Source organism: Nicotiana sylvestris, chromosome 2, assembly GCF_000393655.2.
Source record: "Nicotiana sylvestris chromosome 2, ASM39365v2, whole genome shotgun sequence".
Lineage (NCBI taxonomy): Eukaryota > Viridiplantae > Streptophyta > Magnoliopsida > Solanales > Solanaceae > Nicotiana > Nicotiana sylvestris.
In genome coordinates, this window is record NC_091058.1 from 2,879,123 (window position 1) to 2,904,025 (window position 24,903).

At 34.5% G+C, this 24,903-nt stretch overlaps 2 protein-coding genes across 3 annotated transcripts; one reads left to right on the forward strand and one right to left on the reverse strand.

Annotated features, from left to right (window-relative positions):
- The first annotated feature begins 16,559 nt into the window (after nt 1–16,559).
- Nucleotides 16,560–21,682, forward strand: LOC104250062 (protein WVD2-like 7). Of its 2 annotated transcripts, none has more exons than XM_009806599.2 (9): nt 16,560–16,840; nt 16,938–17,426; nt 18,232–18,609; nt 18,686–18,744; nt 18,867–18,941; nt 19,365–19,464; nt 19,577–19,639; nt 20,836–20,946; nt 21,161–21,682. In XM_009806599.2, exons 1-9 carry the CDS (start codon nt 16,769–16,771, stop codon nt 21,293–21,295), a joined length of 1,482 nt encoding a protein of 493 aa, XP_009804901.1. In that variant the 5' UTR covers nt 16,560–16,768; the 3' UTR covers nt 21,296–21,682. The 2 variants fall into 2 exon arrangements, with proteins under 2 accessions (XP_009804901.1, XP_009804902.1); XM_009806600.2 differs by having other exon boundaries at nt 16,647–16,840; nt 18,235–18,609.
- A 1,269-nt stretch (nt 21,683–22,951) lies between these two features.
- Nucleotides 22,952–23,811, reverse strand: LOC104250061 (uncharacterized). The gene has a single exon (XM_009806598.2). It carries the CDS (start codon nt 23,694–23,696, stop codon nt 23,061–23,063), a length of 636 nt encoding a protein of 211 aa, XP_009804900.1. The 5' UTR covers nt 23,697–23,811; the 3' UTR covers nt 22,952–23,060.
- Between the last annotated feature and the right edge of the window lie 1,092 nt (nt 23,812–24,903).

Here is a 24,903-nt window from a genome sequence, read left to right on the forward strand (position 1 = left end):
AACAGCCTGTTTTCAGAATATCACCATGCCCCTCCCATGTGCATTTCCATTTCAGATTCCCATTAGTTATTTAAGTATTAACCTCCATCAACATTCCCTGGCAGATTTAGCTTTTAAAAGGTTTAATACTTTTTTAAACTTAAAGCAAGGTATGGGCAGTAGAATCTATCTGACAGCATATGCTGTCAACACATTTTAAAATTAAAAGCCCCTTTTATGAAGGAAACAGGCTGTGCACAATGCACATGCTGTGCACAAGTGCACATGCCATCAACTCAGATTTCAATTAACAGACCAAGCCTTAGGTTTCTGAAATCATATTAACAGCTATAAGTAACTGGACTTGGTTCTTAATTGTTTCAGGCAAATGTTCATCAGAAGCAAATTGATTTAACTTTGTTCGGGTAGCTGAAACTAATTGACGACATATGTCGACTCGACTATATTAGCATTAACATACACAATCGAAGCCAAAAATCAGACATTTAAAGTATGGGACACATGGTTTGAATTATACTGACTAAACAGAAATACCCTCGAGGAGTCAAATAATCAGTACAAATTTGGAATACAACCCAATACATATGTCTTATCAGAATATGAGGGGTTCAAACAAACATAGTGGTTCAAACAAGGTGGACAAACGGAAGTTGGTAAAAATTCAAAACACAAATTGACACAAAACATGAACAGACATCTAATCCCTCACATGGACCAAACAAATAAGGGAAGAAGGCAGACTCACCTCAAATCTTGAAAAATCGGAAACCTTGAACCGGACTTGGACAGACTTTCTTAAGGCTGAACGGACTTTAATCGAAGTGTTTCTCAGATGAGAAACACTTCGATTAAGGTCCCTTGGACCTTAATTTCTTTGGCTCGAACGGGTATGAACTAGTGACGAGGAACTACAAAGTTCCAAAACTCAGATCCGGGATTCATGTTTCCCTGGTTAGATTCGGACCAAACCAAGTATGGTTTGGTCACGAGGGGGGTCTGGGGAGTGTCTGGTGTGAAGCTGGGGTTGGTTGGTGTAAACCGAGTTTTAACTCGAATCTTCAAATGAAGATTCGAGGACCTAGGGGATGATTCGAACTGCATGGTTAACAGATCCATGTTCAGGATGGCAAGGGGGTTCTAGGGTGTTCAGGTGGAGGTCACCGGCGTTCAGGCCGCTGGGTTTCTGGTGAAGGTGTGCAGGGGCGGCTAGGGTTTGAAGGGGATGGGTTTGGGTGAAGACGACGAAGGCCGGGGTATTGGATAGGGGGGGTAGGGTAAGGATTTGGGCTTATATAGTTAGTGGGTGGGTCGATCTCAACCGTTAGATCAATCTAGATCTACGGTTTGGATCTGATGGTCTTAAGTGAAACGGTGTCGTTTCAAATGTTGAGGGTTTGGGTTTGGTCCGGGTGTAAACGGGTCGGGTTTGTTGATGGGTTATGGGGATTGATCTTGGCCGTTGATCACTCTGAGATCAACGGCCCAGATCAGGCACGACTCAAACGACGTCGTTTGGACGTCCTGGGCATCAGGTGACCTGGGCCGGGCAGGCCTGGGTCTTGGGCTGTTTGTTTGGGCCAATTTTGTTAAAATTGGCCCAAGTCCGAACTCCTTCTTTCTTTCTTTCTTTTTTTTTTCTTTTTAATTCCTTAAAATAATTTGCCAAATAATACCATGTAAACATTGGACAACAATTATCACACAATTAATTATACTAAACACTTAATGACAAAATACAATGAAGGACGCACATATTTTATTTTTATTTTAATAAACAGACTACGGTTCACACGACATATACACATATATATTTATATATTTTGAATAAAACAAACATGGACAAAATCACAAATAACCAGCAAAAAAAAAATGCCACGTAAAAATCCAGCAAATGTACAGCAAGACCAATTGCTATCATTTTGTTTCTTTTGGAGTGATTGTCGCGTAAAAGCAAAAATCACGTGCTCACAGCAATTATTAAGCACACTAGTTAGAAATAGAAATGATAATAAAGTATGGAAAGATAAAAGATCCCTATTACCATATGATATCAATATAGTATATGTGTATACCAACAGAGTATATCACTGAACTGAGATATAGTATACATGATACCAATATAGTATACATGTATACCAACAAAGTATATCACTGAACTGGGATATTTCTACAACTGTGACTAAACTACTGTACCAAAACATTAAGAGAGACAATAAAACTATGAGAAAATTACCTGCTCGCATTGCAAGCTACATATTTGCAAAGCAATTCGCTCATTCGGTATTTGACCCATGACTACCCAATTCAAAATTCGTGAAAGTTTGTTTCCAAGATGATCAGCAAAGTGACCATCCAAACTTGGGCAGCATTCATACAACCAAGTCTATAAAGCCAACGGGAAGCCACCGAGTCTATAAAAAGAAGGCTTATCTTGAAACTTGTTGGAACATGAGTCAATTGTAGCTTTATAAACATCTATACCCCAGGGATAATTATTAAAATCACCGCACTCAACCAAGTTAATGTAAGACCGTAAAATAACCTTTGTTTTGAGTTGAGAAAGTAAGAAGTTGTTCACAAAATAAAGAACTGCTATCTTCAACGCATCATCATCTATTTCCCATTTCTTCTTCTTAAAACAGTCTGCTAGTTGGGCAAATGTCACGGATGCAGTCCCAAAATATTTTGAAATCAATCTATTCTCTGCTATGCTCTCTATACTTGTATCACCCTTACATTTCAACCCAGTAACAAGTGCAAATTCACCCAAGCCAAAGCACAACCTAGAATCATTCACTACAAACCGCATCTCATTTTTCACCTCATGATGTACTTCTCTAATAAGCAAATGGTGTATAACCCGAATCTGCACAATAACTGGTGGCAGATCCAAAAAATAGCCAAAGCATGTTTTCTTAAACAGTCAAAGTTTCCTCTTTGATAAATTCGCTTTCAATTGATGAATAACATGACAGTTGGTATCCCAATCAACCTTTGGTTTATAATCTAAGTCCATAGGCACAAGAAAATCCCAACACTGCAAAACATATTCATATAAAATATTTTCAGAAATAGAATTCACTTAAAATGCAACTAACAACTAAAAAAATTACAACTACCATACAATACCAATACGATATATAACTATACCAGCAGGGTATACAATTCTACTGACTAATTTCCGGCAATTACAAATTTTACTTATAAGGAAACAAAAGGAAAATAGTGTGGGAACAATTTGCAGCAATATTAAGTGACCATCAATGCATAAACTTACTTTAAGTTGTTTCATTTGAAGATGCATATTCAATATTACTAGGGAGGGAAAGCCAAAAGAAACTTAACTATTAAATCTACAGTATCCGGAAACTATTCTATCAAATACATATTTTAGAAGATAGTAGCAAAATACTTTTCATCTTGCATATTCTTGAGATTACTAAGGAAGTAAAAGAATAGCATAAACTCACATCAAATTGCACTACAAGATAGCTAATATTCGACAAGGAACTTATGCTACAGTACCAGCGCTTCTCGCCCATTGACCTCATCCACACAATACCACCTATAAAGAAAAGCTCATTCTGCACTCCTAACTTACACGGTCCCATTCCTTCCATGCTTCTCTCCACCACTGTCAACTGGCTAAATACTAAATCATGTACAAAACCATCTAATGTAATGCTGAAAATCAGAAATCAAACAGAGCAGCTCTGACTTCAATAAATATGGTTGACTACAACAGCTACTGAATCAGTGACCCTTTTTGAACCTCAAGCAGAACATTAATTTAATCTGTCTATATTGATTCAAAAACATTGAGAAACTAATAGCAAAGACAAATATGTCATCCAAAATTAACAAGCTCATTATTGCAAATTAACTGGTCTATACAATATATTAGAAAAGATCACTCAATTCCTTCACGCTCAAATACAATGTATACAAAATGATATCTTTTACTTCTTCTAAGTAGAATGATAGGCCTAAATTTTGCTAATATCACAGAAACATACACATAGAATAGCTCAAATGAACTTCACCCAAAAACTCAAAATTCGCTGGTACTTGATTTTCTCTTAGTTAATCATCTAGTGATGGATTTTGACAGCTATAAACACTATTACGTCGCACTGAACATTGATGAAACGGATAGCTGGAATAAACAGATAAATGGAAATCGTAATAAATTTACAACAGTTCTCTTAAATGTACAGAATGAACTTGAAGAAATAGAATTCACTTAAAATTAACACAACTGACTATAACTATAATATAATATAAAAGCATAACAGGAAATCAAAAAATAACAATGTACTATACATTAAAAATCTCAAAGATCATAATTGTAAGAAAATTACCTTCTTGGGTACGATACCAATTTTTTTCTTCTTTAACTGAGAATCATCGCTACAATCAACATCTACTGGTTGAGTCTCTGTTTTAGGCACGGATTCACGTCGGCTTCCCCTAACTCAGAATCCTCAACAACTTTACCTTTTCCCTTATCAGTCACAGGAAAACCTCCTATGACTGGTTTGGAATTTATGTCGGGTAATGACAGGTAGGGAGTTTCATCGACTGATGAAGCATTAATATTGTTGCCTTTTCCACCCTCTAATTCTACATTTTCAGTTGTGTTTTCAACATGACTACTGCTATGGTTATGACTAAATAGAGACTGAGAATCAGAAAATAAGGAAAAACTAGGAACAGACATGGCTGAGGCAACGGATTCAGCAACTACTTGTGTTAAAGAATGATATTGTCCACGGCGCCACCATCTACGTGCACAATGCTTCCGACCCATAGAGAAAACAACAACCCATAGACATTGATTCACAAAAGTACAAAGGAAAACACAAAAATCCTATGATTTTGAAAATCCACTTTCACTAAAATGTACTTTCAAAAGCAAAAATTTCACCCAAAGCAAAAATGTCACCCAAAAATAGGTACTAGATGAAGATATAGAACGGAATCGGAAAAAAAAATTAAAAACTCGAATGTGGGTGAATTTTGCGTTCTCATCGGTTGGCTATGGAGATTTGGAAACTGTACTCTAGTCTACTTGTTAACTGTTAAAGAACGAAGAAAAACGTGGGAAGCTTGTGCCGGGTGAAATAGGTGGGCTGGATTGAAGATAAGGAGAGATGGGTAGATTGGGCCGCGTGAAATATGGGGGCCGGGTAAATAAATTGGGCCGACTGGGTAGGCAGGGTAAATAGTTTGGGCATGGGTATTAAAAGGTAAATAGTTTGGGCTTAATAGATATAAAGTGAGATTTTCTCTTGTCATAAGTCTTAAAGATCAAAAAAGGGATTGGGCTTGCACGCCTAAATTCAAAAATAGTTAGATTTATAAGTGGTCATTCAAAAATAGCCACAGTTTCAAAAGTAATCGAAATTTAGTCACTTTTCATGTAAAGATTGTAGAAAAATAGATTGTCTTTAACTAGAAAACTTAAAGCACATGCAGAGAAGCTAAAAGAGATATTCTGTAGAAGGGCTTATTTTATTAACTGAAAGTGGTGTGCCTTTTATATGCTTACAAGCTCGTAAAGATAATATCTATCCATAACATCCACTTGACTAAAATCTAAAAAATGACCAGAAAAACAGCAACCAAATTAGAAAAAATAGCAACTGACCTAAAGACTATGTCAACTCTAGTAAAAGACTTATTCAACTCATAGTAAATAACTTCATCCAGCTAATAAACTTAAAAGAGTATTTGAATCAGTTCCCAACACTCCCCCTTGATTCAAAATCACATATACCAAGGCATAACATAAAGTAATTGTGTTTTGCCGGAGGAAGTGCTTTAGTAAGGATGTTTGTTGCTTGCTCTTCAGTGCTGCAGTGCTTCAACTCAATCAACCCCTTTGCAACTAGTTCACGAATGAAATGATGTCGAATGTCTATGTGCTTCGACCTTTCATGAAATACTGGATTTTTGGTCATTGAAACTGCTGATAAATTGTCACAAAAGATTTTTGTTGCTTCCTTTTTCTCTTGGTAAAGATCTGCAAGTATTTTCCTTAGCCATAATGCTTGACATGCTGATGACGTTGATGCAATATTCTGCCTCTGAAGATGGCAACGCCGATGTTGCTTGTTTCCTTGAGCTCCAAGTAATAGATGCAGAACCAAAAGTGAAAAAATTCCCAGAGACACTCTTCCTATCATCAAAAGATCATGCCCAGTAACTATCCGAAAAGCCATACAAATTAAAACTAGAACATCGAGAGTACCATAATCCAAAATTCATAGTTCTAGCAACATAGCGCAAGATTCTTTTAGTTGCTCCAAGATGATGCTTTTAAGGTTTATGCATAAACCTCGAAATAACTCCAACAGAGAATGATATATCAGGACGGGAGTGAGTTAAATAAATCAGGCCTCTAACTAAGCTTCTAAAATAGCTTCCATCAACTTTTTTAGTACCATCTTCAAGTTGCATCTTCTCATTTACATTCATATGAGTTGGCACTGTTTTGCAATTAACCATATTGAACATTTTGAGAAAATCAATGGCATACTTCCTTTGTGAAATGAAAACTCCATCTTCTCCTTGCTTTACTTCAAGTCCAAGAAAATAGTGCAACAATCCCAAATCTGTCATTTCAAACTTATTCATCATGGAAGATTTGAAATCACATATAACAGAGTACGTTGAGCCCATATATATATCATATCATCAATATACAAACATACCAACAAAAGATCATTTTTTTCATATTTTTTCACATATAAAGTTGGTTCATTCTTGCTTCTTTCAAATCCATTTTCTCTAAAATGGTAGTCGATTTTGCTGTACCATGCGCGCGGAGCTTGTTTAAGCCCATAAAGTGCTTTCTTCAGCTTGTACATTTTGTTTTCCTTTCCTTTCTCTACATAGCCATCTGGTTGGGCTACATAGACTTCTTCTTTCAAGTCGCCGTTAAGGATCGCAGATTTAATATCAAACTGATAAACTTTCCATTTTAACTATACAACCAATGCTAAAAGGATTCTTACTGTTTCAAAACGAGCAACTGGAGAGAAAGTTTCGTCAAAGTCAATACCTTGTTGCTGTGAATATCCTTTTGCTACCAATCTGGCTTTACGTTTCTGCACATTCCCATCAACATGGTATTTTGTCTTGAACACCCATTTTAATCCTATTACATTTTTGCCATCTAGAAGATCCACCAAATCCCATGTTCCATTTTTCCTTATTGCAATAAGTTCTTCTTCCATTGCACACATCCATTCCTTTTTTGTTGAAGCTTCTTCAAAACTAGCTGGATCTGCACCAAATAAAGCAAAAGTGCATATTTCATAAATATCTTCAAGTAATCTAGTCTTCTGTGGAGGAGTCTTATCAGAATCTTCTGAGTCGGGCATCATCAATGTTGAGCTGCTTCTAACTGGGCTGATGTTACTGGAACTTTCTGAAGAGTGGCTTGGTGTATTAACAAAAGGCTGACTTTCTCCTTCACTAGGAAAAACTTCATCTTCCATTACAACTTATGAACTATTACTGCTGCTTTCCCATTTCCAACATGAGTATTCATCAAATACCACATCTCTCCAGATAATCACTTTGCCATTTATGGGGTTATATAATCAAAAAGCTTTGGATTCAGAGCAATATCCAATAAAGATGCACTTTTCAGATTTTCCATCAAGCTTTTGATGATGTTGAGAATTTATTAAAGCATATGCAATACAACCAAAAATTCTCAAATGACTTACCCACGGCTTTCTACCTTTCCAAGCTTCAACTGGTGTTTGACCCATGACTGCTCTTGTCGGAGATATATTGAACAAATAAACTGCAGTATGAATTGCCTCAGCCCAAAACTGATTCGGAAGATTCTTTCTCTTCAACATGCTTCTGGCCATCTCCACCACGGTTCAATTCTTTCGCTCAGCAATTCCATTTTGCTCCGGAGTGTAAGGTGCAGTCAATTCCCTGTGAATGTCATTATCTTCACAAAACAACTTAAACTCTTGAGATACAAACTCACCTCCTCTGTCTATACGAAGAACCTTAATTTTAGTACCAATTTGGTTCTCAACCAATGCCTTGAATTTTTTGAAGTTTGCAAAAGTTTCTGATTTGAACTTCAAAAAATATACCCAACTCATACGACTATAATCATCTGTGAATAGTAGAAAATATCGAGAACCAGCAAGCGATTGCGTATTCATAGGGCCACACAGATCTGCATGAATAATTTCAAGACAACTAGTAGCTCTCCAAGATTTTCCTATAGGGAAGGATTTTCTGTGTTGCTTGCCATATATACAACCTTCACACACATTTTCAACAGATTTTATGTTTAGCAAACCATGAACCATCTTATGTTGACTCAATAGCATCAATTCATTCATATTCAAATGTCCATAATGTAAATGCCACAACTTAGATTCTTCAAGATTTCTTTCACTAACAACCAATGCCTGTTCTAATTTTGAAATTTCAAGAGGAAACATTTTGTTCTCTGTCATATGAATACTTGCTAAAATTTGACCCATCTTTTTATTTTTAATAACACATAATCCATCATCAAACAAGACAGAGAATCCACTATTCAATAATTGTCCAACACTTAGCAAGTTATGAGCCAAACTAAGAGCAAAGAGAACATTTTGAATAAGTTTTACTTTACCTTGACTCGTTTGGACAACCACAGTACCTTCAACTTCAACATGTATTTCCTTGTTATCTCCAAGCCAAATTCGCCTCCTTTTTGTCTCATCTAACTCTCTGAATGCTAACCTTTCTCCAGACATGTGATGGGAACGGTCACTATCAACAAACCATACACCAATCTTATGATCCATGATAGTAGAGCGAGCCATAAAAAGCATGTTTTCTTCTTGTTCTTCCTCTGCATAACTAGCTTGATTGTTTTTGTACCAGCAGTTAGGTCCTATGTGACCGAACTTGTGGCAGTTGTAATATTGCACTCCATTTCTACCACGTCCAAATTAGCCTCTGCCTCTACCACGTCCTCTTCCTCTAAAAGCACCTCTCCCACCACGTCCTTGTGTTCTTTGCTCTGGCGACTTCTCATTCTGAATTGAAGACTCTTCCTTAACTTGAAAAGCTTGTTCTTCATTCTTCTCAATCGACTTGTTGATTCGTGACTCGTGAGATTGCAAAGAGCATATTAGTTCATCAAACGAAAACACAGATAAGTCGTTTGATTCCTCAATGGCTACAACCACATGATCAAACTTTGGAGGTAAACTTCTTAAAACTTTTGCTACTACAGTTTCATCACTTACCTCTTCACCATATGATTTCATTTGACTTACAATCCTAGTAACTCTTGATAAAAAGTCTTTCACAGATTCATTATTTTTCATGAACAATGTTTCAAAATTGCGGCGAAGAGATTATAGTTTTACAGTAATTACCTTTGAAGAACCTTGAAACTCTTTTTTTAAGATCAGCCACGCTTCTTTTGAGGTTGTTGCTGCTGCAATTCTTGAGAAAATTGTCTCATGAACAGCTTGCAGAATAAAGAACAAAGCTTTGGCATCTTTCTTTCTGACTTCTTTTAATATCCTCTCATCCTCTACATCCGGCTCGTCCACATCAACAAACCCATTTTCAACTAAGTCCCACAATTCTTGAGACTTAAACAAGGTCTTCATTTTGATACTCCAAAACTCATACTTCTAGTCATTGAAGATGGGTATGCGTGGTTGTGAAGAAGAGGAAATAGCATTTGCTGCCATACCTTTTTGTTTTTCTTGTATTTCACTCCCTCACGTGTTTCTCTCCTTATCCCTCTATCGCCCAGTCGAAGACCGAACGCAGGCTCTGATGCCATAATGTAGAAAAAGAGTTTGTCTTTAACTAGAAAACTTAAAGCACATGCAGAGAAGATAAAAGAGATATTTTGTATAAGGGCTTATTTTATTAACTGAAAGTGGTGTGCCTTTTATAGGCTTATAAGCTCGTAAAGATAATATCTATCCATAACACCCACTTGACTAAAATCTAGGAAATGATCAGAAAAACAGCAACCAAATTAGAAAAAATAGCAACTGACCTAAAGACTCTGTCAACTCTAGTAAAAGACTTATTCAACTCACAGTAAATAACTTCATCCAGCCAATAAACTTAAAAGAGTATTTGAATCAGTTCCCAATAAAGATAAATCTGAATGAAAACACTGTTCAAAATTCGGAAAATACTCCAACATAATATACTGGAGTTACGGTATATTATACCAGTCCAACATAATATGCTGGAATTTCATACACAAGTACTCCAATCTCCAGTATATTATGCTGGAACTTTCTGCGTGTTGGAGTTCCAACATAATATGCTGGAAGTTCATACATAGGTGCACCGATTTCCAGTATATTATGCTGGAAATTTTTGTGTTGCAGCAAATAATGACTATTTTTCAATGACTTTACAAATGCTGACTATTTTTGAATGATCAGTCCAAAAACTGGCTAGCCTGTGTTATTTTTACCTAAGAAAGTTGGGGCTCAAGCAAACTGGGTTACTTATGCTTTTTAATTGGAATTTTTACATTCCCATGCCATATAGTAAACTATATTACCCTCCATGCTTAACTTTTAATATAATTACCTTTTATATACCTAATTACCATTTATGTACCATTTTAGGATTTTAATGGTATTAATTAGTCTCATAATTTTACTCAACCGTATATTCCCACTCCCCCAAGTTTCTCTCTCCAAATCCCACCACCTCACTCACGTATCAAACAACACCCCACGATTTCCTCTTCAATCACCCATGATTTCCTCTTCTAAAACCAGCGAAAATCTGTAACCCCTCCACCATTGACAACCATTAAAATGCTTTGAAACTTTGAATTCAAATTTGGGTTTTCAAAAGACATTTGTTTGTTTGGATTGGATGTTGTTGCAAAGAATTGAGAATTCTCTATATTCTATCTCTATCTATCAATCCCAAATTTCAGTAATATAAAGCAAAGGAAAATAGAGCAGCAATTCCGCCATTGATAACCATTAAAAAGCTTTGAAGCTTTGAATTCGAATTTGGGTTTTCAAAATCATTATTTGTTTGGATTGGGTGTTGTTGAAAATAATTGGGAATATGGTTTGGAGTTTATATCTCAATTTTGAGGGGTCTTGGTGAAGATTAGACTTGGTTTTGGCTGAATTTCAGATTGAAACTCGTCGAAGAAGAAGAAGAAGAAGAAGAAGACATGACATACATTATATTGCAGAAATTGTAGAAAAATTGTAGACTATTGTTTATTTATTTTTCTTTTATTCATTTAACTATTGTATGAAAACTGAACAACATTGTTTAAAAATTGTATTTAAGTGGTATTATATTGTAGTTGTATATAACTAAGTAGAAATAATGTACACAAACTGTAGATAATTTGTATAATATATAATTAGTTGTATGAAATTTATTTTTACTATGTATAAATTAGATACAAAATATACAAAAGACATATTGTATAAAATTTATATTTAAGTTGTATGTTATTGTAGTTATATTTAACTGGGTAGAAATAATGTGTGAAAGTTGTAGAAAATTATAGATAAGTTGTATAATATATAATTAGTTGTATGAAATTTATTTTTACTATGTATAATTAGTTGTATGAAATTTGCTTGTCTTGTTATACTTGTCCTACTTCAATAAAACTTGGTGTACTATCTGTTATTATTATACTTTCATATTCCTCTATAACGGGAGATGTTGGCATATCAAGTAACTTTAGATAATTTGTAGAAACATTGAAATTCTGTATTTCATATTAATTTTTCAAATGATATACAGTTTTATTGCAGAATAAATGTAGAAATTTTATAGATATTGTGAAAATCCATTCTGATATATATATATATATATATATATATATATATATATATATATATATATTACTCTGACATGTAGTTTATTTTTGTAGATAAAGTGTATGACATTGATATACAACCAGAATTTGATAGAAAATGTAACAGTACAAACCTGCAACTGTGTTCTCATTGGTGATACTCAATTCCATATTGAAATCGCGAACAATTATACATAGCGGATATGATCCTAAGTGTTTGTTTTCCTTTTTCATCTACATGTATACACAACTATAATATAATACCACTTAAATACAATTTTTATACAATGTTGTTCAACTTTCATACAATAGTTAAATGAATAAAAAAATAAATAAACAACAGTCTGCAATTTCTGCAATATAATGTGTGTCATGTCTTCTTCTTCTTCTTCTTCTTCTTCTTCTTCTTCCTCCTCTTCTTCTTCTTCTTCTTCTTCGAGTTTCAATCTGAAATTCAGCTAAAACCAAGTCTAATCTTCACCAAGACCCCTCAAAATTGAGATATAAACTCCAAACCATATTCCTAATTATTTTCAACAACACCCAATCCAAATAAATAATGATTTTTGAAAACCCAAATTCGACTTCAAAGCTTCAAAGTTTTTTAATGGTTGTCAATGGTGAAATTGTTGCTCTCTTTTCCTTTGCTTTGTATTTGATTTCTATAATTTTTTCAGATGTATAGATCATTAATTGTTGTGCTATCGTAGAAATCAATAGACTATAACTCACATCATCATCGACTACAATGCCATCGACTTGAAATTCTCTAAATCTCCCATAGCTATCTCAATTCACATTCAGTTGTAGCATAATTGGGATTTTGGACATAATTGTGTTTGTTGGAGAAGAATTGTATAGGATTTAGTCATTTTTGATTTGTGAAATCAGAAAAAATGTTGAAACACTGTGTATCGCAAAAATAGAGTCGCTAAATTTTGAATCGAAACAGCCGATAATATTAATGTGTGATTTGCATTATAAAATATCTGGAAGAATATTTAATTCCCCAATATTAGCGCGCCTAAATAAGGAAGCCTACATCTATAATGATTTCTTATTTAATGAATTGTCTATATTTTATAGAAATACTATTAGCATGACGGGTAATATGCAAACTATGAATATATTTGGTAATATAGTTTCCTATATGGTATAGGAAAGAAAATTTCCCTTTTTAATTTTATTTTGTTACTTATGGTGATCCAACTCACATTTTGCAAAAAGATATTTTTGCTTATGCTTATTAATTTTATTATCTTATATTTGCCTTACCCATGCTTATTATCTTATATAATCGGTATAATTAATTTTCAAACTAGCCAGTACAAATTTATTAAAGAATGATTCTGATATTAACTATACTTATAGCCTGTTTAGCCAAGCTGGAAAAATTAACTTATTTTGAGAAGTGCATTTTTAAAAAGTACTTTTGAAAAAAAAACACTTTTGGAGAGAAGCAATTTGTGTTTGGCTAATTACTCTGAAAAGCGCTTTTGAACAATAATTTGTGTTTGGCCAAGCTTTTCAAAAAGTGCTTTTAATTATCAAATTACGAATAAGAACATAAATAGATTTACTTAATAATTAATATTATAAATAAATAAATAAATAATCTCAAAAATTTGTTATTACAAGCAATAATTAAATATTCTAATTTTATTTAAGTAAAATATGAAAACAAAATTAAAAAGTACTTTAATTATTTTAATATTATTTAAATATATTATAAATCATTCAACAAATATAAAAAAATTCACCCCTCAAGTCACTATATATTAGAAAGCTATCCTAAAAATAAGAAGAAATACTTATACATTAATATCTTAAGTATTAAGTTTAACGGTTATTTCGGTATATACTATATTTTGTTAAGGGTATTTTTGGTAAGAAGAAAAGTCAAAACTGTTTCTGCTTCTACTTTTGGAAAGAAGCTATTTTTTTCTGTTTCTCAGAAACTGCTTCTACTTTTTCCCAAAAGTAAAGTGCTTTTAAAAACAAAAGCACTTTTGGCCTTTGGAGAAGCTTGACCAAACAGACTATTAGTCGTTGGTGATTAATCTTTAACTAACCGTTAGTTAGCTCTTAATCTAAAGCTAGCCGTTAATCCTCTACTTATATATGAGGTGTTTTGGAGAGCTAAAGACACTGATTTTCAAAAACTTTCTACTAGGTTATTCTCTTCTATTTATACTGCTTCTATTTCCAATTTGTAGCTAAAAAAGTTTGTTGATTCCTAAAAATTACATCTATTTTATTTATCACTGTATAGATAAAATATCTTTAAGAACAGTGTCCTTCACGCATTTCAATCTAAACCTATGAGCAAGAAGTGTTGTTTCTTTCACTGTTAATATTGAATTCTCTGCTACTGTATAGATAACTTCAAGCCAGAATTTGACTTTTTTCAATTTGGTCAAGAATGACACCGTGGACATGGAATGGGAAGTTTGTTCTTTCCTCTTCCTTTTTCTTTTGTCATCTAACGAAGTCTTCTTTAATCTGTTTCAGAAAAAGGAAGTGTGATAGAGATTGGACGTAGTTTTTGGTCTTTGTTCCTTCTACTCGAATTACAGAATATATTTATGTATTTGTGTTAAAAAATCTATTTAATATTATGTAAATAATTTATCCCGAACCCAATAACTTATCACGTCCTAAATTTATACTCAAAATCCTGGATTCACTTCTGGACGGATTTATTAATCTATTTACTCCATTTATGTGAGCTTCTCTCGTTACCAGGTCAAGTTCGGATAAAAGATGAAAGATACATTAAATCTACATCCGCATAAAACTAATCAATTTTGTAATAAATTATAGTAGTAATACAAAACGTGTCAGCTAGAGAAACATTTTTGAAAGGTGGCGTTATAGGTAACAAAAAGAAAAAAGAAAAACAATACTACAGAAGCTAAATATTAAAGGTATTTTATCCAAAATTACTACAGAAAAGCTAAATAATTGTGGCAGCCCCCATAAATTATCCCTTTGTTCTCAATTTGCTAAAGCACATAATTAGAGTGTTATTAGCTGATTAAGATTTATTTAGCTTTTTTATATAGCTCTTTTGTTGTGGTTCCTAAAGTTAAACAGCTAGTCAAATTTACTTTGGAAAAAATGACGTTATAACAACTGGTAGTTGGTTGTTGCATATTTTGCATTCCAAGTCTGTTGCTTCAAGAAATACGTAAAATAATTCTCCTACCAATGAAAACGAAGCAGCAAATAGATCTCTAAAATAATGTCAATAACTACGTAATTTGTAGAATTCGACTGCATTATTTGGAAATAAATTGGCGTAGAAGACTGGAATTAATGCTCTTCAATTAGTACAAGTATTAGTAAAACGTGAAATTAAATCCAGTCCAGCTATTTTAATCAAATTTCTTCAGTCCTACAATTTGAGATATTCTCTAAATTAAGAAAAAGATACGTAGGATTTACCAAACATTGACTTTGGACATCATAATCGAGCAATGATAGGCCTATTCATAATAAATAGTTGATCAGTTCATTTTACGTGATAAAATACTCTTGTACTTTTTTTTAATAGTTGATGTCTTTGTGTATTTGAAAATTAGTTTTGATCCTAACGTTTATATTAGCATAGTTGATATGACTTTGTGTTTTTTCTTGTTTTTCGTGAGCCGAGGGTTTATCGGAAACATTCTCTCTACCTTCAAGGTGGGGGTAAGGTCTGCATACAGGGGCAGATTTAGGGGGGCGCAAGGGGGATACACTGTATATATAAGGCAAAATCTGTTTTTTACCTCTATATATTAAGTTTTGAACCCCCTTAACACAATCCAAAAGTGTAGTTTAGTGGTCAAGGTGGTTCAAAATCTATATAAGGTCATGAGTTCAATTCCCACTAGATACAATATTTTTTTTGAACCCCCTTCGTGGAGATCCTGCCTCCGCCACTGTCTGCATATACACTCTTCTCCTCAAACCTCACTTATGAGATTACACTGAGTTTGTTGTTGTTATTATTGGTTTATTAGAGAAAATTACTACTCTCTTTGTTCCAGTTTATGTGAATCTATTTCCTTTTTGGTCCGTTCCAAAAAGAATGAACCCTTTCTAAATTTGGTAACAATTTAGCTTAAAGTTACAACTTTACCCTTAATGAAAAGCTTTTATAACCACACAATACTCTGGCCCCATTTGGACTTGTTTAGGACCATAAATTCCAAAAGTCTTCATTTTTTACTTAAACTCAGTGCCCAGTCAAACAGATTCACATAAATTGGAACGGGGGAGTAATATCTTGCATATTTAATTTTTGTAAAAGTCTTTATTCTCCGATCAAATAATATCACATAAAATGAGCTAGCATTCGAATTACGGGTTTGACCAAATCTATTAACTTTGGTCCAAATCATACATTATCTTAAGAAATTTATTTAGTATATATAAATTATTAAATTAAAACTCATTAAGTTAAAGAACTAAAAGCTTGAACCTATAAATTTTAAATTCTTGCTCCGGCCGCGTAAAATGTGATCATGGAATAGTAGATAAAACAAAATCCGAACGTTGGAGATTGGGATTGAGTTCAAACAATGTGGGTCCAACCCTCCAATTGAAAAATATACTAAAAATAAAAGTCTTAGCCAAAGTCTGAAAAAGAAACCCCAGAATTCCAGAACCCCAAGCACTTGGCCGAATTTAAAAAATGACACCTTTTTAGCTTCTTGTCTTCTACTCTTACTCTATGAGTGGCCTTTCTTCAAACAACGTGTATCTTATTCTTTTATCGCCCTTTTTCATTTGAATTTCAAATTTAAATTCTCTGAGAGAGAGATTACATGCCATAAAAAAACAATTTAAATAACGGTAGAATAATAAATCTCTAGATTTTTCAGGTTCCATTCTTGTTCTCCTGTTTTTTTGTTGCAGACTGATATGATGGCAGATTCAGCTTGTCTTATGCATGCTTTCTCTTATGCTTCTCCTATACCCAATGAAGCAAAACAGGTATAATTAAACATCCACTATTTATTTTTCTAGACTCTCAAAATTTAAAATCTTGAAATTTTTGGGCATGGAATTGAGTGAGGATTTGTATATACAGGGGAACCCTGTGCATGCACTTGGGGAATCAATTTCTTTTGGGAGATTTATGTCAGAATCATTGGATTGGGATAAATGGTCAACTTTTTCTCACAAAAAATATGTAGAGGAAGCTGAGAGGTATGCTAAACCAGGTTCTGTTGCACAGAAAAAAGCTTTCTTTGAAGCTCATTACAAGAAAATTGCTGCTCAAAAGGCTGCAGCTTTGCTTGAAAAAGCCAATGAAGAAAACCCTAATTCTGAAATCACCCAAAATTCAGCCCCTGATTTAGTAACAGATTCCAAAGTTAGTGCTTCATTATTAGTTGGTGAAGGAATTGCTGATGTGGAGGAGAGAGAAAATGATGCCCCAGTGGAGGGACCTGGTACTCCTGAAGCTATGGAGACAGAACCATCAAACCAGATTGAGAATGGGGAGAATCAAGAAACAGTTTCAGGGTCTGAGATTAGTGAAACATCTCATACTGAGAAGCCTTTGCTGAAAACTAAGGTAAACGTGTGTTCTTTACAGTCCTTTGGCCTCAATTTGTTTCCTTAGGGTTTTCAAACTTGAAAGAAGTAAAGAAATTCCATGACAAAGGGTGTTCAATATATTATGTTATATATGTCTAAAATCTAATATTTTACCTATATACGCAGTGTAATTTTCCGACGAAGGGTGGTCAATTAGTGGCGAAGCCAGAAATTTTCCTTAGGGTTTTCAAACTTGAAAGAAGTAAAAAAATTCCATGACAAAGGGTGTTCAATATATTATGTTATATATGTCTAAAACCTAATATTTTACCTATATACGCAGTGTAATTTTCCGACGAAGGGTGGTCAATTGACCACCATTACCATAGTGTAGCTTCGCCCATGATGCCAATACTATAGGAAATTTTGGCTTTGTGAAAAGCATAGTTAGTCCCAAATACGGATAAAAGGTTGCTGGTGAGTGGAAAAGTAGCTCAACTATGAGAGAATTTATATAGATGACCCTAATTAGTTTGTAATAAAGGCCTAATTGAGATTAGTCAAACATCTCATACTGAGAAACCTTTGCTGAAGATGAAGGTAACTATGTGTTCTTTACAGTCCTTTGGCCTATTGGATTTCTAAAACATGCCAATACTATAAGAATTTTGCCTTTGTGAAAAGCATAGTCAGTTATTAAAGGTTGATGGTAAGTGTAAAAATATACAAGTATGAGTGAATTTATATGGATGACCCCAATTAGTTTGTGATTAAGGCGTATTGATTGATCGATGTATTGATTTTGAATACTATATTGAACTGATTTATCTTATCTGATTCAGCAGAGCTCCAGCTCTAAACGAGATGACGATGATGCTGCATCAGTGACTAGCAAGAAAAAGTCTGCTTTTTCTTCATTCAAATCATCTGTTTATTCTAGAAAATTTAAAGTCCCACCTTCACCTGCTAGGCATGACATTCCTCTTGATGTCGATAAAGAAAACAATTTCACTCCAATCACAAGAAATTCCGCTTTAGACCTAAAGAATGAAATGAGATCAACCCCAAAATCCTTAAGTAAACTGATCAATCTTACTGCTGCGAAAGAGTCTAATAAAATACCTCCTCCACCTCCCCCTTTCAAGAAGGATAGTTCAATGGTCGCTCCTACTGCTGGCGCGGCAACTAAGAAGTGCGCAACTCCTCTCAAGACTCCCATGGTAAACTTCTTTATATAAATGCTAATCCTGATAATAATCTAGGATTCTCTAAGATTACTTGTCTTTTCAACTACAGGCAGCATCAAATGGTGCATCAAGTCGCCCAATGACAACGCCATCTTCAGAAAGTAGAAGGTATACTTCCATATATATCACTGTATACAATCTTTCTTATGTAATAGCATTTCATTGAAGCATTGCTTCCACTGACAAACCACTAACATGGTTCTTTGGTTTTCGTATCTTCCAATTTACAGGATCAAAACACCAATTCATCCCTCAGCTTCAGGAAGTAAAACAACGGGGCCTAAGTGGAACATTTTATCTTCTGTGTAAGTGTCTATAAAATGATGACTCTGGCTTCAAAATGTAGCATAATCATTTGTACATTGAAACAAATCGAAGTAGAACTTTATTCTCTTAACATGTTAAAACTGCTATTTGGAAGTCCCATTTAAGTAGCCAGACTTTGCGGTATTTCAAAACAAGTGGATTTTGGTGAATACAGTTTGAATGCTGGAGACTTTGTAAAAAAAATCTGAGATGCAATTTTTTTTCCACTTGAACTTAGTTATCTCCGCACAGGAATAGTTTCATTTTTGTCAACAAGAGTATATTGGTGCGTCAATCCATCATGCACCATAACAGTGATTGTATTCTTTCTGCAAAGTATCCAATTTGGGGTTATTTAGTTTAAAATTGTGCCACTGTTGTTTGCCATTGGATCTCTCTTACCTTTGGTGTTCCCTGTTCAGTTCCAAGTCTTTCACGGCCTACCGAAACAAATTACAATCACCAACTTCATCTACTCCTTTCCACTTGAGGACAGAAGAAAGAGCTGCACAAAGAAAACAGGCGAGTGTAATATTTAAATTTATAGTAGGATTTTTATGTGGGTTATATCTCCCTTTGCATTATGAAAACTCCAATGTTCTCATATATCTTGTACTTGTGCAAATATTTTCAGAAGCTTGAAGAGAAATTCAATGCCAAGGAGGTAAAGAAAGTCCAACCACAAACGACATTAAAGGTTTGACTCCTTATGCAAAGCTTCCCCTATGGCTTGTATAATGTTTGTCTGTACCATGAATTCTGCACCTCCTATTTTCTGAACAACGAAAACAAAGAAAAGTAGTGTGTGAACTTTGACCAACCTTTACTTAGGAATGAGATCATAATATAAGTTCAAAATCTTTTTGGGTATGGTATGCAGAATTAAAGTGGTTAAGCTCAAGATTTTAGGGTAAAGATTTAATAATTCCTTTTCAGTTTTTTAATATTGGATTAATATTTTTTTTAATATTACATTAAAAATTATTGAAAGAATAATTATTTAATACTACTAAGAAAAGACTGTCAATTGATCCAAACAATTGTATCTTGTCCTATAAAACAGAAATTGCCTTACCTTTGCCAAGTTAAGCATACAGAAATGAGCAATCTAAGACTTCTTAACCTTCTCATGTTTATGATCATGCTAAATTATACTTTGCTGCAAAATTCTTTCTTATGAAAAGTTCTGTTTAAAACTTTTGAATGCTGTAAGGGGTGTGATTGTCTTTGTACTAATGCAATCGGTTTGGTTGTATCCAAGAAAGGAGCAAAGATTTTGCAGGAGTTGGGTCGAGAAGGGGTTATTTCCACCCTGAACATTTCGGTAGAAATCGTTACAGAGCCACTTCTGGTCTTTTCACTTGTAGTCAATTTGGGAGTTGACATTTCCTATTCTTTTCCTCCATTTCTCCTCTTATGGTTTCTAATAATAACAAGGAAAGGTTGCTCTATAGTGTAGAAAAATTAAAGTGTCTAACATTTAGTTATACATATGCACATGCTTAGCATCATCTTTTCTATTCTTCGCTTTGGAGTCAAATATTGGAATAAGATGTTTAAGCGGAAGAAAACTAACAATCTTTATATACACATGATTCAGATTCAGTATAAAACACATCTAAACCATCTTTAGCATCTGTTACTCATGCTAATGGCTTACAAATGCAAATTGGGTTTGGTACTTACAAATGCAAATTGGATTTGGTACTTCTTTTTGTTCCCTGAAAATGCTTAATGGAAAGAGACGAAGTTTACACACCTTTAATCCGCTCTTTTCATATCCTACAGTACTTTTTCTTACCAAAATTTCTAACATTGGAGTGTCATTTTAAATTGCAAATGATCAATATAAAGTCAAATTCGTATCAACAAACAATACAATGTTGCTTGCAGGAGAAAGCAGAATCGGAGTTCAGGAAACTTCGGCAAAGCTTTTGCTTCAAAGCTCGCCCCCTGCCTGAGTTCTACAAGGAAAGAGAAACAGCAATAGATCCCAGAAAAAAGGTACCACTACATTGTATTATTCCTTCATTATTCAGTTATTATTAAAAGCTACTTTTGTCCCCACTTTTTTCGTGATGACATAAATCAACTAGGCTCCACGATGAATGACAGTCTAGACACTGAACTGATTATTGTGATCAGCATCCTTCTCCGCGATTTTCTCCTACTATATATTCTTGGTAGCAGCATTTCATATGGTTTATTTTTTGTGCAGACTCCAGTTGCACAATTGCCCAAGCTTCGAAGAATGCCCTATCCAAGCTCAAAGCAAGGCTTAGTCTCGAAGCCTGCTTCTGCATCTTTGACCAAGAATGACTCTTGCATGAATCCAAGAAAGAAGACTTGTTGAAAACCTATAAAATTTTCGTTCCTTGCAAAGAGTAGTATTTTTTTTAGAAATGCCTGGTCCTCCTCAAACTCTAAAATCTTGTATAAAAGCCATCTAGAGGCAGGAGATGCATGTGTTATGGTTTAGAAAGAGTTGTAACCCTGTGTCCTTGTATTTAGCCTTTGAGATCGTTAAATTTTCATTTCACAACGATTGCATTGTGAAATACAAGACCAGCTCAATTTAGTTAGTATAACATTTTTAGCCAAATTATAAATCTAAGGCTTGTGTTTGCCTGTTGTGATCATAAGCATGTGTATGGTACTATCCGTACATGTGGATCCAGGATTTAAGCTTTGTAGGTTCAACATACAAGGTTTTTACCATTGAATCTATTATATTTTTAAAGTTATGGATTCATATCTTTTATTTATTGTAATGTTAGTAATTTTTACCTATAAGTTTATGTTCCGCGTCGAAAATACTAGGTTCCTGATAATTCTAAACTCCATCCGCCCCTGCTACCCGTGGGCGAGACTGATATATAAACAAGATGGTAAATTGTGAAAGAAAGGGAAAAGGGAGAGGAAAGGCAAAAAATGTTTAATATTCAGCCGACGACATTGCTGAACCACATATTTTATTTTTGTAACTTACGGCTTGTTTGGATGGTTGTTATCTATCGTATTGTTACTTTAAATACAATGTTTGTTATGATTGTTACTTAAATTTTATTGTAGCCTATCGTTAAATCCGTCGTTACGTAATGATGAAATGTGTCACTTATGTAACGGCCGATTTGGTGTGGTCGCGTCGTTTCCTTGGGTTTTTCTCTCAATCTCACCCTTCAACAACAACAACAACAACAACAACAACAACAACCCAGTATAATCCCACTTAGTGGGGTCTGGGGAGGGCAGTGTGTACGCAGACCTTACCCCTACCATGGGGTAGAGAGGCTGATTCCAAATAGGCCTCCGGCATCCTTCCCTCCAAGAACTTCCCACCTTGCTCTTGGGGAGACTCGAACTCACAACCTCTTGGTTGGAAGTGGAGGTTGCTTACCATCAGAGCAACCCCTCAATCTCACCCTTCATAAGTATTAAATAATTTTATTTTATCATTTACCCTACCTTTTTATATACCGTATCAAAATTTTTTGTTATAATATTGCAAGTTTATTCATTATATTACTGGTGCATGATACCATAAAACGACGATAAAATGACATAATCCATTCAAACATTGTATTCATCAAATAATACAGTACAGTACAATACAATACGATATAATACGATACATTATGAAACGAGAAGTAACAACCATCCAAACAAGCTGTTACTCGCCCAAAATAGAAAAGGCAATGCAAAAATAAGACGGTTGTTCGGTGCATCTAAAAGGATAACAATAACAATAAAAAAGGAGTCGTACACAATCATTTCCTTACACGACACGATCATCTTATATTGGCACAAAAGAATATGGAAGATGCTCATATTCTCGGTGAACTGAGTCAGACAGCAGCTACGAACTCTGATCCTTTTTTTAAATAATGGTAATGCACATAAACTAATTTCATAATAATAAAATTTAATTCGTTAAATAATCATTTTTCTAACCATTAGGTTGAATGCATATACAAAAACTGCAACTTTCTCACAAATCAACGCCATCTCATTGCTGTAAAATAATCAATTTATTTGACAAGTAAATACAATTACAGAAATGGAACAATATTGAAAGGTCACAATATTAAATACAAATACAATAAGAACGCACCCAATTTTTACATTTCTTCCACCACACACCAATCTCCATCTTCTTCAACTTTTTCCCACACAAATCCCACCTCACAGAAACTCATTCTTTCTTCATCATCATCCCCATTATCTTCACATTCATCAATCTCCTCAATCTCAACTCCAGGTGTTGACCAATTGGAGTCAACTACCAGTTCCGATCCAATTTCGTCGTTAAAATAATCTCCATCAGGGGCATCATAGTAAATTCCATGATCATCATCATGATCCATGTAATAAGAATAATCACTATCCAAATGATCCAAAAGTCCAGAAGCCGAAAACCCAGAAAAATTCAACCCAGGTCTGGAATCAACAACTCTCCAAGTAATCAACCTATAATTCGAAACAACGTCGCCACGTCCCTTTAATTTTTGAGTTCCTTTAGTTTTGTCCTTCGATTTTCCAGCTGGGTGAATATGGCAGCTGTTGCATCTGGGCCTACCGCACTTGCCTGTGAACTTGGAATGGTTACAGGGCTTAGTTGAAACCTTTGTAAAAAGCCCAGCGGTTGGTGGTGAATTGGACTTGTTGATGTACCTTGGCTCGGGTTTTGGGTTCCAAGAAGAAGGTAAAATTGGGTAAGTACGAACCATACCGTGTTGGCGACCTTCTCTCTTCATTTTTGGTTGAATTTTTTGTGAGCTTAAAAATGGTTGAATTGGTTGTAGAAATGGTGATGGATTCGGTTTATATATAGGAAGAGTAGAGAGTTTTGGAGGTGGAAGAGGTGGGAAAACTTGGGAAGCAAGGTGTTTTAATTAGTCAACACAACTTAGCCATATGCTTTTCCTTTTCTTGGGTGCGTGTCTTCCAAGCCTAATTCAAAATTCCCAACAACCGCTCACACCTCATTTAATACTAATACATGGTACAGGATAAAAATAAATCCTCATTTACTGTACAAAATATTAGGATTATTCGTATTAGTGTTAAATCGTTTTATATTTTCCTATGCTCTTAATGAATATTCATATATCGGAAACAACCTCTTTATCTCCAGACCCCACTTATGAGATTTTACTAGGTTATTGTTGTTGTTGTTGTTATTATTGTTGCACCTAATGGAGATCTATACTTAACTGAAGTATAACCGTAGGGTAAGTTTAAAACATGATTAAAAGTAAAGGGGTAAATCTAATGCTGTTTTTCCGAAAATCTTAGCACATGAAATTCACCCATTATATACCGAAGCTCTGTTAAGGTCAATGGCAAATGTAAAAAAAAGGTGTTGAGACAAGGATAACAATAACCCATAGTATAAGTTGCGAGTTCCATAATGATCACGGGCATAAAACAGCAGATTGCAGATTTTTATAAAGTGAAGTTGATCATTTATTAAAACAAGGATATCTTACTGAGTTGTTCAGCGAGAAAGGCAAGCAAGCTTACATGAAGAACATGCAGGAGCCTCCAAAACCACCTTCTCCCAAAAGAACTGTTAACGTTATAAGTGGGGGTGAAGACATTAATGGTGTGTCATATACTGCAGCTAACAAAACTTCCAAAGTAACTATTACCCAAGGGACACGGGTGCGGCATGTTTTAGAAGAAGGCAATATTACATTCAATGATGCAGATACAGATGGCGTATTAATCCCTCATAACGATGCACTGGTAATATCTTTAATTGTGCATGATACTAATGTGAAACGAGTTTTGATTGATCCAGGTAGTTCCGTGAATATTATTTTGCTAAGAGTGCTACGTGAGATGCAAGCTGAAGATAGAGTAATACCAAAGGCGCATACTCTATCTGGATTTGGTAATTCCAGTGTCGTCACGAAAGGAGAGGTAACACTCACCACTTTTGCTGAAGGGGTCGTCAAA